Here is a 15638-nt window from a genome sequence, read left to right on the forward strand (position 1 = left end):
TGTCATACACGGTATTTATTAATCTAGTTTCTTTGTTTGTATGAACGGGAGCGGTCTAAGACTATAGGGTTGGATCACTTTGGTGTGTCTTGGGATAAAAATATTGTTTACTCACAGCAGCTTCCCGGCCAAAGTCACCGCCCACTGGAACAAAGGCCATTATTTCTTTTTAATTATACTGTAATTGTTCAACAGCAAATTCATTTTGCTTTCAAATTCACGTTTTAATTTTTATCCTAGTTCTTTTATAGTTAATTCCAATTAATTCATTTATATTTAGATATATACAGTATATATAAATAACTATGTATTTTTATTTATAATAAACATGCAGATATTCATGGCGTTTTTTTATTTTTGTGTTGCAACCCCTGGCCTCTAGATGGCCATGGTATCGTATTGCCAGATCCTGCCAGTATTTTTATTACACATTAAGACAAAAAACATAGTCATACATATATAATGTCACAAAATCAATTGTTTGTTTGTTTTAATTTTTTAATTAAAAAAACGAATCAAACATTTCCGAGATATTTGCAAACGACTATAATCATGACAACAAATAAAGAATTCTTCTTTTTTATTCATTTTTAATTCATAATATTTCACTGCTACGACACTACACTCCAAATAATAGTAAATAAACGATGTTAATAGTCGCTCGGCTTTCGAATGATCCGCCATCTTTGATGACGACAGCGTCAAACTCAGTCACGTGACGGCGTCACGTGATCACACGGAAGTAGCGTCGTGTGTTTACCTGCCGCTCGCCACAGTCTCTGTGATGAAGAGGATGATGATGATGGTGAAGATGATGAGGATCTTTTAAACGAACACATTTAAACCTGCCTGGGCGTGAACTACCATCATGTTCGCGTGATTTATTTTTTAATTCATCATGACGTCACCGCTCGACAACAGCGCTTCAGGTTTGTAAACACATTTATTTTTAACCTCCATTGTTGTTGTAAAAATGTGCACCTGACTCGAAAATAAACTACAATCGTTCTTTGACTATTTATATATTTACAAGCGTGTATTTAAGGACGCGCGAGTAAATATGTTTTTATATTTAAAAAAATTAATCCATATTAGGTTTTTATAAATAATGGATTAATCGTTATTATTTCAAATGTGTTGCTTATAATCGTAAAGATATATGTTGACGACACTCTGTTCAAAAATGGTGTCTTTTTCAGAGAAGGACCGGCTCCTGTCGACCAGGACCGTGTACGGCTCCCAGGACCATGTCGGCCCCAGAGAGACTCGCCCGGCGACGCTGGTGGGCTCCGTGCACCAGCACCAGGAGGAAGAGGAGGCCCTGAGGAGGAAGCTCAAGTACTTCTTCATGAGCCCGTGCGACAAGTTCCACGCCAAGGGCCGCAAGCCCTTCAAGCTGGGCCTGCAGCTGCTGAAGATCGTCATCGTCACCGTGCAGGTGAGCAGGAAGTGACGCGGGTCGGACTCTTGACCAAAAAAAAAAATGTCTCCGTCGTTGACAGTTGGTGATGTTCGGACTCAGCAATCAGATGGTCGTGACGTTCAAAGACGAGAACACGGCGGCGTTCAAGCACCTCTTCCTCAAGGGTTACCATGACAACAAGCCCCACGCCGTGTACACGCAGCAGGAGCTGTACGGCCTCATCGACTTCACCATCAGTCAGGTGAGATCTTCACCTTCTCACCGTCAGTCGGGTGAGATCTTCACCTTCTCACCGTCGGTCAGGTGAGATCTTCACCTTCTCACCGTCAGTCGGGTGAGATCTTCACCTTCTCACCGTCGGTCAGGTGAGATCTTCACCTTCTCACCGTCAGTCGGGTGAGATCTTCAGCTTCTCACCGTCAGTCAGGTGAGATCTTCACCTTTTCACCGTCGGTCAGGTGAGATCTTCAGCTTCTCACCGTCAGTCAGGTGAGATCTTCACCTTCTCGGTGAGATCTTCACCTTCTCACCGTCAGCCAGGTGAGATCTTCACCTTCTCTGTGAGATCTTCACCTTCTCACCGTCAGTCAGGTGAGATCTTCACCTTCTCACCGTCATTCAGGTGAGATCTTCAGCTTCTCACCGTCAGTCGGGTGAGATCTTCACCTTCTCACCGTCAGTCGGGTGAGATCTTCAGCTTCTCACCGTCAGTCAGGTGAGATCTTCACCTTTTCACCGTCGGTCAGGTGAGATCTTCAGCTTCTCACCGTCAGTCAGGTGAGATCTTCACCTTCTCGGTGAGATCTTCACCTTCTCACCGTCAGCCAGGTGAGATCTTCACCTTCTCTGTGAGATCTTCACCTTCTCACCGTCAGTCAGGTGAGATCTTCACCTTCTCACCGTCATTCAGGTGAGATCTTCACCTTCTCACCGTCAGTCAGGTGAGATCTTCACCTTCTCGGTGAGATCTTCACCTTCTCACCGTCAGTCAGGTGAGATCTTCACCTTCTCGGTGAGATCTTCACCTTCTCACCGTCAGTCAGGTGAGATCTTCACCTTCTCACCGTCAGTCAGGTGAGATCTTCACCTTCTCACCGTCAGTCAGGTGAGATCTTCAGCTTCTCACCGTCAGTCGGGTGAGATCTTCACCTTCTCACCGTCAGCCGGGTGAGATCTTCACCTTCTCACCGTCAGTCAGGTGAGATCTTCACCTTCTCACCACGGTCGGGTGAGATCTTCACCTTCTCACCGTCGGTCAGGTGAGATCTTCACCTTCTCACCGTGAGAACCTGTTGTTCCCGACAAACCGTGTTGCACTGAGCGCCTGTCATCGTGTACGGTTTACAATTTACTGAAACAAATTTACAAATTTCTGAAACAAATTTACAAATTACTAAAACAAATTTACAAATTACTGAAACAAATTTACAAATTTCTGAAACAAATTTACAATTTTCTGAAACAAATTTACAATTTTCTGAAACAAATTTAATATTTCCCGAAAAATTGACAAACTATGAAACAAATTTACAATTTTCTGGAACAAATAAAACATTTTCTGAAACGAATTTACAATTTGCTGAAAAATAAATTAATAAACAAATTTACAATAACCTATTCCTTGAATTTTTTTTAAAAACATTGAAATATATTTAAAAAATTCCCGACACAAATTTAAAAACTCAACAATTTACAAATTCTTAAACAAATGTACAATTTCCTTTAAAAATATATATATATAATTCTTGAAAATAACTTTCAAACTCTGAAACAAATGTACAGTTTGCTTAAACATTTTTACAAACTAATAAACCTGGAAACAAACGATACATTTCTTGCTTCAAAAAAATAACAATTTTCTAAAAATAAAATTTAAAAAAAATGAAAAAAAATCCAGAACATTTTTAAAACTCTGAACTATATTTACAATTTCCTGAAGCAATTTTAAAATTTACTGAAAAGAAATTATAATTTCTTAAAAAGAAAATGAATAAAAACTCTGAAACAAATCTACATTTCATGAACATTTTTTATTAAAAATCTGAAATATATAAAAAAAATTCCTGATGAAAATGTAAAACTTGGAAACAAATTTACAAATTTATGAACGAAAAATTAAAATTCCCTGAGCAAAATTAAATTTTTGAAACCCATTTACAAAAAAACGTTTCAAACTTTGAAACAAAAAGACAATTTCCAGAAACAAATGTAAAAACTATGACGCAAATGTAACATTTTTGATTGTTAATTACTTCCAAGAGTTTGTAAATTAGTTTTTTATGTCTTGGCCAACATAACAATGCTTAAATTCATTCATGCTATTCATGGTCAGGCTCCTCCTTACATCACTGATCTGATCCAGCCTTACACCCCAGCTCGGGCTCTGAGGTCTGTGGATCAGAATCTACTTATGGTTCCACGCACACGTCTCAGGACCAGAGGAGAGAAATCTTTTCAGGCTGTTGCTCCTAAGCTTTGGAACCATCTTCCTCTCTCTTTGCGCTTGATGGATCTACTGACTCCTTTAAGAAACATCTTAAGACTCGTCTGCAGTTGATTCAGAACTCTGCAGCGAGAATTCTGACCCGCTCTAGTAGAAGAACTCGCATTTCTCCGGTCCTTAAAACTCTTCACTGGCTTCCAGTTTCTTTCAGGATCAACTTTAAAATTCTGGTTCTTACTTTCAGATCTATTCATGGTCAGGCTCCTCCTTACATCACTGATCTGATCCAGCCTTACACCCCAGCTCGGGCTCTGAGGTCTGTGGATCAGAATCTACTGATGGTTCCTCGCACACGGTTCAGGACCAGAGGAGAGAAATCTTTTCAGGCTGTTGCTCCTAAGCTTTGGAACGATCTTCCTCTCTCTTTGTGCTTGATGGATCTACTGACTCCTTTAAGAAACATCTTAAGACGTTTCTATTTGTTCAGGCTTTTACTTGATTTTCTGGAACTCCTGTGTTGTTCTCAGTATTATCTTGATCTTTAAAGTATGTACTTTATTGAATGTTGTTTTGATTGTTAAAGCGCTTTGTGACCCTGGTCTGGAAAAGCGCTATATAAATAAATATTACTTGCTTACTTAAAAAATGAACGTCACTACATGAAGTTTTAAGCATAAAAGTTTTAAAATCTGAATTAAAAAAATAAAAATGATGTGGTTTTTTTCCATCAGTCATTGTCAAATGAACGACATGTTCTTCTTCCATGGAAGATAAAAGTTTAGCAACATGTTGTTCCACTGAGGAGACTCAGGGCGTGAATCCACCGCGACTCAGCAGCCAAGATCCCTCTCTGCCCACATCATGACTCAAACCCTCCAACCTCAGTTGCTGTTCAACAAGGTTGTCATGGACACGAACAAAAAAAAAAGCTGCACACGTTTAGTCACCGTGACTCTGGAGCCGATCCGAAAAATACTTTTCTGTCTGGTTTTGCAGTACTTGGCGCTGCCTGACATCTCTCTGGCTCAGTACGCCTACGTGGCCGGCGCCGACGTCAACGCCAGCTCGCTGCTGCTGTGCCAGAGGTTCTACAAGAGAGGATCCATCGTGCCCGTCAACGACACCTTCGACATCGACCCGCGCGTCGTCACGGGTAACGCTTGCCTCCCCGGACGTTACACGAGTCGACAAATCCATCGAGTGTCGTAACGCACTCGACTCTCAGAAGGAAAAAAACTCTTGTTCACGAAACAAGTGATGATTATTCACTTGAGTCACTATATGGAAGTATATCAGGGTCATCAGAATATTAACTTTAATGTTATTAAGCATTATTTTTTATTAATTACATTTAAATATTTCTGTATTAAAAAGTGGCCGAAAACTAATGTGTTTTTGGTATCCCTTGTGTGGTATATGGGTCAAGTTGACCCTGAAGGCCCCGAAAATAAATGTGTTAGTGGTATCACTTGTGTTGTCCCTGGGTCAGCGTGACCCGAAGGCCCGAAAACAAATGTGTTAGTGGTATCCCTTGTGTTGTATATGGGTCAAGGTGACCCGAAGGCCCCGAAAACAGATGTGTTTGTGGTATCCCTTGTCGTTCACCTTGACCCAGAGACAGCACAAGAAATACCACTTTTTATTTTCGGGTCACCGTGACCCTGAGGTAACACAAGGGTTAAAAAATGTTACGTTTCAATATTTCAAATGTAATATTCATCCTTCAATGTTCTGATGCCACTGATCTACTTCCATATCTGAGTTTTTGAATCATGAGACTATTAGTTTGTGAGGAAGTTAGTTTCTGCTGCGTGAGTCGGAAAAAGACGTGTGTGAAGCCGCAACGTGTTTCTGTTCCTGTAACCGAGATCTCGCTTCTCCCCCAGACTGCATCGGACTGAACCCCCCGACCGGCGCCGCCGACCTCAGGAACTTCACGCTCAAGTTCCACAAGTAAAACCTTCTTCCTCGCCCGCTGACCGCACCCGGGGGGAGGTTTAATGGTCTCTTGTCGCGCTCCAGGTTGATCAACGTCACCATCGACTTCCAGCTGAAGGCCATCAACATCCAGACCATCATCAACAACGAGATCCCCGACTGCTACACCTTCGCCATCACGGTGCGTTCAGGTGTTGGAGAATACTTTAGTGGAACGAAGGGATGGAAGAAAAATCAAATATCGCAATATTTATTTTTCAGGACCTCATGTCCAAACATCGGCTTTAAAAGCTGCTGGAGTCCACTGTATCCTCTCGTCCTCAGTCATCTCACAGGATTGTTCCTTTAGCTGTTGATGATGTCATGAGTGCTGTCACCTAGTGGCTGGAGGTTTAATTACAACACAAAAATTAATATTTGCATATTTTATTTAATTGCAGTACTGTATCAATTTATTTTTTCATATTTTAACTTTATGATGGTTCTTATTATGGTTTATATTTAAATAAATTGTGTTTAAAATAAAATGATTTTTAAATGTACCATTAAAGTGCAAATATTAATTTTTGTTAGATGACAGCAGGGATTACATCCTCAACAGCTAAAGAAACAATGAAATACTGGTGATGACTGAGGACGAGAGGATAGAGTGATGACTGAGGAAGAGAGGATAGAGTGATGACTGAGGACGAGAGGATACAGTGATGACTGAGGACGAAGGGATACAGTGATGACTGAGGACGGGAGGATACAGTGATGACTGAGGACGAAAGGATACAGTGATGACTGAGGACGAGAGGATACAGTGATGAATGAGGATGAGAGGATACAGTGATGATGAGGATGAGAGGATACAGTGATGACTGAGGATGAGAGGATACAGTGATGAATGAGGATGAGAGGATACAGTGATGAATGTGGACGAGGATACAGTGATGACTGAGGACGAGAGGATAGAGTGATGACTGAGGATGAGAGGATACAGTATGACTGAGGACGAGAGGATACAGTGATGACTGAGGAAGAAGGGATACAGTGATGAATGAGGACAATAGGATACAGTGATGACTGAGGACGGGAGGATACAGTGATGACTGAGGACGAAAGGATACAGTGATGAATGTGGACAAGAGGATACTGTGATGACTGAGGATGAGAGGATACAGTGATGAATGAGGATGAGAGGATACAGTGATGATGAGGATGAAAGGATACAGTGATGACTGAGGATGAGAGGATACAGTGATGAATGAGGATGAGAGGATACAGCGATGAATGTGGACGAGGATACAGTGATGACTGAGGACGAGAGGATACAGTGATGAATGAGGATGAGAGGATACAGTGATGACTGAGGATGTGAGGATACAGTGAGGACAAGAAGATACAGTAATGACTGAGGACGAGAGGATACAGTGATGACTGAGGACGAGAAGATACAGTGATGACTGAGGACGAGAGGATACAGTGATGAATGAGGACGAGAGGATACAGTGATGACTGAGGACGAGAAGATACGGTGATGACTGAGGACGAGAGGATACAGTGATGAATGAGGATGAGAGGATACAGTGATGACTGAGGACGAGAGGATACAGTGATGAATGAGGATGAGAGGATACAGTGATGAATGAGGATGAGAGGATACAGTGATGAATGAGGATGAGAGGATACAGTCGACTTCAGCAGCTTTCAAAGCTGATGTTTAACATATTTTGGTTTGAAAACAAATGTAATCAGTTACGACTTCATCAAGAGTCATGTGGTCTGTAAATTCTGCTACACCAGAGTCAAGTACTCGACAATACTACAAATATATACTTGTTACTACAGTATCACGATAGGTCGTATTGTTGTCCATGTATAGTGATACGTATCATATCCTCAGTTACACACCTCTGTCGTAGTTTAATGTTCAAGGACAGTTCTGACCAACAACTGCCTGTGTTTCCACTCAGATCCTCATGGACAACCAGGCTCACAGCGGGAAGGTGAAGGTGCGTCTGTTCAACCAGCCGTCCATCAAAGAGTGCAGAGACCCCAACGTGTCCGGACACGGTGAGAACCCCGACCACAAACAAGCTTTAATCTTGCCCGCTGACACTAACTATTTTCAGCCGAGAACTACGCCCGCGAGTTCTTTGACCTCCTGGTGGCGCTGGTCTGCCTGCTGTCGCTGCTGCTGTGCGGCCGCTCCGTCTTCAGGGGAGTCCTGCTGCAGCACGTGAGTCCAACAAGTCCGTGAACTCAAACTCACAAGGAGGCGAAATCTTTTGGCGTTTTAAATCACGGCCTGAACTAAATGTAGATTTACCAAACAGGAAGTAGTATTCTGATCGTGATAATCGATCTCTTTGTTGCTAACAAACAAAGAGTTGATGTGCTAACAAGTTAGCTTGCGAATAATTCCGCCTGCCAAGAAAAGATAGTTTGTCTTTCGTTCATCATCTGAAAAACATTTTGAGAAGTTTTCCGAGATGCTGACACGAAGACTAAAGTATTTGTGGGAAATATTAGGAAACTGTTAGCTTGTTGATGAGCTTAAACGTTAGCGTGAGAATAATTCCATCTGCCAAGATAGTTTGTCTTTGGTTTATCGTCTACGAAAAAGTTTTGAGCAGTTGTTGGAGATGCTAACAAAGCTGGCAAAGTAGTTGGGATAAACTATTAGGAAACTGTTAGCTTGTTGCTAACAAGCTAGCGTCGATGTGCTCACAGGTTAGCTTGTAAATATTTGATTGCCAAGACCAGATAGTTTGTCTTTAGTTCATCACCAAGGAGACATTCTTCTACGAAACATTATGAGATCTTGTTGGAGATGCTAACACTACTAGCAGAGGACTGTAGTTGGGAGAAACTATTAGAAAACGGTTAGCTTTTTGCTAACAAGCTAATGTTTATGTGTTTACAAATTAGCTTTTGAAAGAGTTCTGCCTGATATTTTGTCTTTAGTGTATCATGATGCAGACGTTCTTTTACATAAAGGAGTGAGAATTTGTTGGAGATGCTAACACAAATCGCGGTTGAAAACTATTAATGTACTAAACTAAAAATGTTAGCTTGTCGCTTACCATGAAATCGTTAATGTACTAACTGGCTAGCTTTATAAAAATGCTGACTTCCAAAATCAGATAGTTTTTCTTTGGCTCATCATCTGCAAAACATAGTGAGACGTTTTTTGGAGATGATAACTCAGCTAGCAAAAAAGTTAACGGAAACAATGGTTAGCTTGTTGCTAACAAACAAACCGTCGATGTGCTAAAAAGTTAGCTTGTAACTAATTCTGTCTGTCAATACCAGATGTTTTTTTCTTTAGTTCTTCAACACGCGGACATTCTTCTTGTTGGAGATGTTAACACAACTAGCTAAGTAGTTGTGGAGAACTATTAGAAAAATGTTAGCTTGTTGCTAACCATTAAAGCGTTAATGCACTAACTGGCTAGCTTGTGAAAAATTCTGACTTCCAGGACCAGATAGTTTGTCTTTAGTTCATCATCAACAAAACATAGTGAGAACAATTTGGAGATACTAACTCAATTAGCAGGAAAGTTGACGGAAACAATGAGAAAACAGTTAGCTTGTTGTTAACAAACAAACCGTTGATGTGCTAAAGAGTTAGCTTGTTGCTAATTCTGTCTGTCGAGACCAGACAGTTTGTCTTTAGTTCATCCTTGTGCGGACTTTCTTCTTCAAAACACCGTGAGAAGTTGCTGAAGCGTCCGACGTCTCTGCAGGAGTACGCTCAGTTCTTCGGTACCCAACTGTGTCGGGGCGTCAGCTGGGGCGACAGGATGGAGTTCATCAACGGCTGGTACATCCTGCTCATCATCAGCGACGTCTTCACCATCATCGGCAGCTTCATCAAGATCGGAATCGAGTCCAAAGTAAGAAAGGAGAGCGAGACGTCCTCCTCGAACTTCTCTAACGCTTCGGGTTTCGACAGAACATCGCTTCGTACGACGTGTGCGGGATCCTGCTGGGGACCTCCACCCTGCTGGTGTGGGTGGGCGTCATCCGCTACCTCAGCTTCTTCCAGAAGTACAACGTAAGTGAGATGGTGGGGGTGTAGGGTCCAGAATGCAGGTTTGAGTCCGACGTGTCGTTGTGTCAGATCTTGATCGTGACGCTGAGAGCCGCCTTTCCCAACGTGATCCGGTTCTGCTGCTGCGCCGCCGCCATCTACATGGGATACTGCTTCTGCGGCTGGATCGTGCTCGGACCGTATCACGTCAAGGTGGGTCACACACACACACACACACACACACACACACACACACACACACACACACTTCCTCAAAGTCTCAGCGAAGTTCCTTCATCACAAACTCTCTCAAACTTATCTCCTAACACCATCTATTTCCCTCCTTACGTCGCTCGGACTCTTAGTCTTTCTTCATTAATTACTATTCAGTGTCAGTTTTGAAGATTTCTAGGCTCGTGCTCGGACGTATATTCGAGTCGTTGTCTCGGCTCCATGAATGATTCATCTCCGCTGAAGATCTGAAGACACTTGAGCGGGAAAAAAAGTGCTGAACAAAAAAAAAAAAGGGTTTATGTTACAGATTATTTATGATTTTAAGTGCCAGTTTATTGTGGAAAAAAAGACACATTTGAGGTTGTAACACAGAATTATGTTCTAGAATGTCTGAAGTGCAGCTACATTAATGTTTTGTGTTTTGACTAAATCACTTTTGATTTATAAACTTCAGACACTTTTGCACTTTTTATTAGTTATTTACAATTTAAGCGTTTCAGAGAAAGCGACAATCTTTCCCTGCTGCTCTATTCAAGGCATTACGGTACTGATGTATTTATTAAATACTTCTATCGATTAGCAACATTTAGCGAGTAATAATCCTGTTGTTCAAACTCAAAAGTGTCTCTTGATTTTATCGCTGCCTATTTTTTTAATCGTCGATCATCGTCGATCGTTTTGCCGTTTCATGGCTGCCTGTGGCGCCCCCTGCTGTTGGGAACGACCGCACGTCTAGAACGCACAAAAAAAAGGATTTCGTTCGTTTTAACTGATCGTGTTTCTACGCTGTGTCTGACTCTGTTGCTGCACTTACTTTATTTATTCGACTTAAAAAGGGAATCATGCTTGAAAGTACTAAAAGTACTAAAAACATGAGCAAATATAAAAAAATGTGAACGTAACGATGACGTTTTTAAGAAAGTTTTTAATCACAATATTAAATGGTGGATATTTTTATTTTTGAACTTTCATCTTTTAATTTAATTTTGTTGGGATTTTTAGTTTTTTTCTTCTTAAAATTTAAATTTAAAAATAGGAAAGTTTTCAAACTATATTAATCTTTTTACACATAGAGTTTTATATTTAAATTCCAATAATTAAAAAATAAATGATCCTAATTCAATATTTTTTTAATCATAGCCTTTTAAATTCAATATAAAAATGTTGGTATAATAGAGTCACCAGACCGAGTAAATTTATCAGACTTTCAGCCAATCAGGCGACGCGCAGATGTTCACATGACGACGTAGAAGCATCGGCACGTCAATCATTATGGCGGATTCCAAATACTTTTATAAAATACTTTTAGACCAAATTTAAAAGGCTACAAATTAAAGAAAAATTAAATTTAGAAAACTTTAAATTTTTAGAATAAGAATACCAAACTCAGTGTGTGAAAAATATAATCATTAATTTTGAAAATATTTCATATATTCATATATTTTTAATGGAATAACTTTTAAATAAAAAATGTCTTCCTCAGTTCCGGACGCTGTCGCTGTCCTCCGAGTGTCTGTTCTCGCTGATCAACGGCGACGACATGTTCGTGACGTTCTCCCAGATGGAGCAGAGCGGCACCATGGTGTGGATCTTCAGCCAGGTCTACCTCTACTCCTTCATCTCGCTCTTCATCTACATGGTGCTGTCGCTCTTCATCGCCCTCATCACCGGAGCCTACGACACCATCATGGTACGTCTGAGTCTCTGGAGACCAACTGTCTCCTTAGAGGTGGATTTTGAGATGAACTGAAACATCGATACACTTAAATACTATGGTGTTTTTATTCACAATACCGTATATATAATCATCAACACTGTAGCAACTTTTTAAATAACACTTAAAATGTTAATATCCACTTGAATACGCTTGTATTACAGGTACAGTTTCCTTTGCATTGCTATGTTTCCTATGATACTTTTTCTCATAAAAATATTATTTTATCAACTAAATATATTAGTTGTTCCTTCAGTATGCCAATACATCTTAATATATCGCATAGTTGACTCTGTATTGTGATACGTATCGTATCGCCAGATTCTTGCCAATACACACATGTCTAAGTGCATGAAAAGTATCTTAAAATATTCAAAATCTAATGTTTTTAAAACCTGGAAATTATTAAAATTCCCTAAAAATCTCAACAAATGTTTTTTTGGGAAAAAGGACCAAACATTGATCCCTGAGGGACACCACTGGAAAATGCACCTTCGCTGGATATCAGGGGCCTTTGAAAGAGCCTGTTGCAGATCCAGTCACGCTCACTAGTTGGCGCTTTAGGGAGCTGAGCCGACATCATGTTGAATGGAAAGAAAAACACGTCTAGAAATATGTAGAGAAAATGTTTTATTATTTTGTTTCTAAGTTCAGTTTGATCTCTATGTGTGTGTGGACACTCTGATTTCCTCCCACAGTCCAACAGATGGCTCAGGTATAACTAAAATGTTTCCAAGTGTTAGTGTCTGGACAGTCCTGCGCCTCTCGCCCAGAGTAGCTGGGACAGAAGTATAAAAGACTGTCAAATTGAAGTTTTTTTATTAACAAACTGACGTGTTGGTTCTGGTTCTGGTTCCTCCAGGCCCAGACGCAGGAGCAGGTCCGCATCAGCGACCTCCACGCTTTCATCGCCGAGTGCACGGACACGCCCAGCTCCGGCAAGTTCCGCGTCCCGGAAGGATCGCCGTGTTCCCTCCTGTGCTGCTGCAAGTGAGCGGAGACACGCATGCGTCGGCCATCTTTCCACTCCAGCGACTCGAGCGAGAGAACCCGCCGACCTCCTTCGTTTTTATTTAACCGTAGCGAGAACATCGTCTCGGGAATGACCTGCTTCGTTGTCTCGGCTCCATGAATGATTCATCTCCGCTGAAGATCTGAAGACACTTGAGCGGGAAAAAAAGTGCTGAACAAAAAAAAAAAAAACGGGTTTATGTTACAGATTATTTATGATTTTAAGTGCCAGTTTATTGTGGAAAAAAAGTTACATTTGAGGTTGTAACACAGAATTATGTGCTAGAATGTCTGAAGTGCAGCTACATTAATGTTTTGTGTTTTGACTAAATCACTTTTGATTTATAAACTTCAGACACTTTTGCACTTTTTATTAGTTATTTACAATTTAGGAGTTTCAGAGAAAGAGACAATCTTTCCCTGCTGCTCTATTCAAGGCATTACGGTACTGATGTATTTATTAAATCCATCTATCGATTAGCAACATTTAGCGAGTAATAATTCTGTTGTTCAAACTCAAAAGTGTCTCTTGATTTTATCGCTGCCTATTTTTTTAATCGTCGATCGTTTTGCCGTTTCATGGCTGCCTGTGGCGCCCCCTGCTGTTGGGAACGACCGCACGTCTAGAACGCACAAAAAAAATGGATTTCGTTCGTTTTAACTGATCGTGTTTCTACGCTGTGTCTGACTCTGTTGCTGCACTTACTTTATTTATTTGACTTAAAGGGAATCAGTTCGAGGAGTTCACTGCACTTTTGATTTTGATTGACAGCTTCACTCGGGAACAAATGTTGGTGATGCGTTCGTGTTTACATGCCGACGGTTCAAAGCCACTCTGGAACAATAATGAGTTGTTATGATGCATTTTTTGACTCACGTTTTCTGACCTAAAAGGGATTTTTTTGTTTGTGTTAATAATGATGTTTGACGATGGAAATAAAACACCTTTTCACTCGTGTCTTCAGCTGCAGATGCAATGATGAGCCACTAGGGGGAGTCTTCGTTGACGCTCAGAACTAGACGAACAGAAAACTGTTTAGAAGGAGATTTGTTTATTATTCAAACACACGTCAATTGCTTCGATATACTGTATATTTGGCAATTTACTTTATAATATATATATATTATTTAATTGAAATTTCTTTATTGAAGAAACATTTTAAATTCAAACTATTTCCTTTTTAATAAAATTGTTTTATTGAAGCAACTTTCTCTTGTATTAAATCATGAATAAAACAATTCTACCTCGATACAAATATGCTACACATAATAATCGCCAAAACACAAACATATAACTTCAGTAGAAGAAAATTTAAATTGTATTTTTTATTGTTGCAACTCGTTTTAAAATGTAATTTTTTAATCCAAGCATTTTTTTTGGTTGCAATTTCGTTAATGAAAATTATATAATTTGAATCGAAATCTCTTCATTATTGAAGAAACGTTATTTTTCTTTTATTTCAACTATTTCCTTTTTATTAAATTAACGTTAACTTTTTATTTATTTAATGGAAATGACTTTTTTTATTGAATAATGAATAAAACAAATCTATATCTATACAAATAATCAAGACATAAAATCACCAAAACGCCAAAAAATGTACTTCAATCGAAGAACATTTAACTGATTATCTTTTTTTGTTTTATTGTTGCAACTTGTTTTAATTATTTAAATTTAAAATTTAAATTATATATATATCTATTTTACTCCTTTGTTGTTCTCTGTGTTATCTTGATCTTTTAAGTTTATATTTATTGAGTATTGTTTTGATTGTTTAAGTGCTTTTTGGTCTGGAATAGCACTCTATAAATATAAATTACTTACTTACTTAAGACACTTTTTGGTTGCTATTTATTATATAAAAAACTTTTGAATAAGTAAATAATAATAAATTGTTTGTTTTTTTTAAATATGTTTGTATTAATAAACCTTTTTTTTATTAAATAATAAAGAAACAAATCTTGCTCCTAAACAAAGCAGCTGTAGAAGAGAAAGGTCAAAGGTGAATTCCAGCTCGGAGAGAGATTTTCGTGGCGCTGAAGACTCTGAGAACTTCAGAAACTCTGTCTCTCGTCCGAAGCTTAAATTCTGGATTATTTGACGATCATTGGAAATCAATACATCCCGACTGGAGTCTGAGAGCTCGAAGCAAGGAGAGCACTTTGAGAAATTAAGAAGATTTTGTTGCTGTCATTAATTATACATTGTCAAAAAAAACATCATAAGAAAACCATCGACACACGAGATCTGAGGAAGACAAGAAATATAAAAGGTCACGCAACAATAAAATAAAACCAGTTAGAGACAGGTAAATATAACGGTGTGTGTGAGAGAGTGTGTGTGTGTGTGTGTGTCTCCTTAGAGCACTGGATCCGTCCGATATCCTCTGCAGCTGCATCTATTATTTACTGGAGATGCTAACGCGGCACTCAGGCCAGTCAGGATCTGGACGCCCTGGACATCCTCAGGTTTCAGTTTGAAAGCTTAAACAGGTCCGATGGCTGACGGATGTAGTTCACGCTGAGGGATCGCAATCTGCCTGATGATGTCAGCAAACCGACAGAAGTTTAGACGCAAAAAAACACTGAGAGTAGTCACTGGAGAAACAACGAACCAGTTAGCATGATTAGCTGAGATGCTAACCTCGACATGCTAAGAAGAGCAGAAGCGTTAACACATGATTTAACAACGTGAAAATGCTGCAGAAATCAACAATAAAGCGTCATTAGCTAAGATGCTAACTCAAACAAGTCAAAAAAAGAACAAGCGCTAACATATAATTTAACAGCATGAAAATGCTGCAAAAATCAACAACAAAGCGTCATTAGCTAAGATGCTAAATTAAACAAATCA

General features: G+C 39.6%; 1 protein-coding gene across 2 annotated transcripts; it reads left to right on the forward strand.

Moving 5' to 3' along the window:
• Window positions 1-1159: 1159 nt before the first annotated feature.
• Window positions 1160-13743, forward strand: LOC148064792 (mucolipin-1-like). Of its 2 annotated transcripts, XM_087809016.1 has the most exons (12): window positions 1160-1438; window positions 1503-1664; window positions 4863-5019; window positions 5753-5819; window positions 5889-5985; window positions 7763-7862; window positions 7922-8028; window positions 9539-9688; window positions 9748-9849; window positions 9916-10038; window positions 11543-11749; window positions 12636-13743. In XM_087809016.1, the coding sequence occupies exons 1-12, from the start codon at window positions 1160-1162 to the stop codon at window positions 12765-12767; spliced, it is 1683 nt and encodes a 560-aa protein (XP_087665142.1). In that variant the 3' UTR covers window positions 12768-13743. The 2 variants fall into 2 exon arrangements, with proteins under 2 accessions (XP_087665142.1, XP_087665141.1); XM_087809015.1 differs by lacking the exons at window positions 1160-1438; window positions 1503-1664; window positions 4863-5019; ... (1 more) ...; window positions 5889-5985; window positions 7763-7862 and having other exon boundaries at window positions 7905-8028.
• The last annotated feature ends 1895 nt before the right edge of the window (window positions 13744-15638 follow it).

This window comes from Callionymus lyra, chromosome 15, assembly GCF_982586985.1.
Source record: "Callionymus lyra chromosome 15, fCalLyr1.hap1.1, whole genome shotgun sequence".
Classification (NCBI taxonomy): domain Eukaryota; kingdom Metazoa; phylum Chordata; class Actinopteri; order Syngnathiformes; family Callionymidae; genus Callionymus; species Callionymus lyra.

Coding starts and splice junctions, on each gene's coding strand:
- LOC148064792 (XM_087809016.1), top strand. CDS start 1,160: ATGTTGACGACACTCTGTTCAAAAATGGTGTCTTTTTCAGAGAAGGAC. Junction 5,986..7,762: donor GCTACACCTTCGCCATCACG/GTGCGTTCAGGT, acceptor GTTTCCACTCAG/ATCCTCATGGACAACCAGGC. Junction 9,850..9,915: donor GCTTCTTCCAGAAGTACAAC/GTAAGTGAGATG, acceptor TCGTTGTGTCAG/ATCTTGATCGTGACGCTGAG.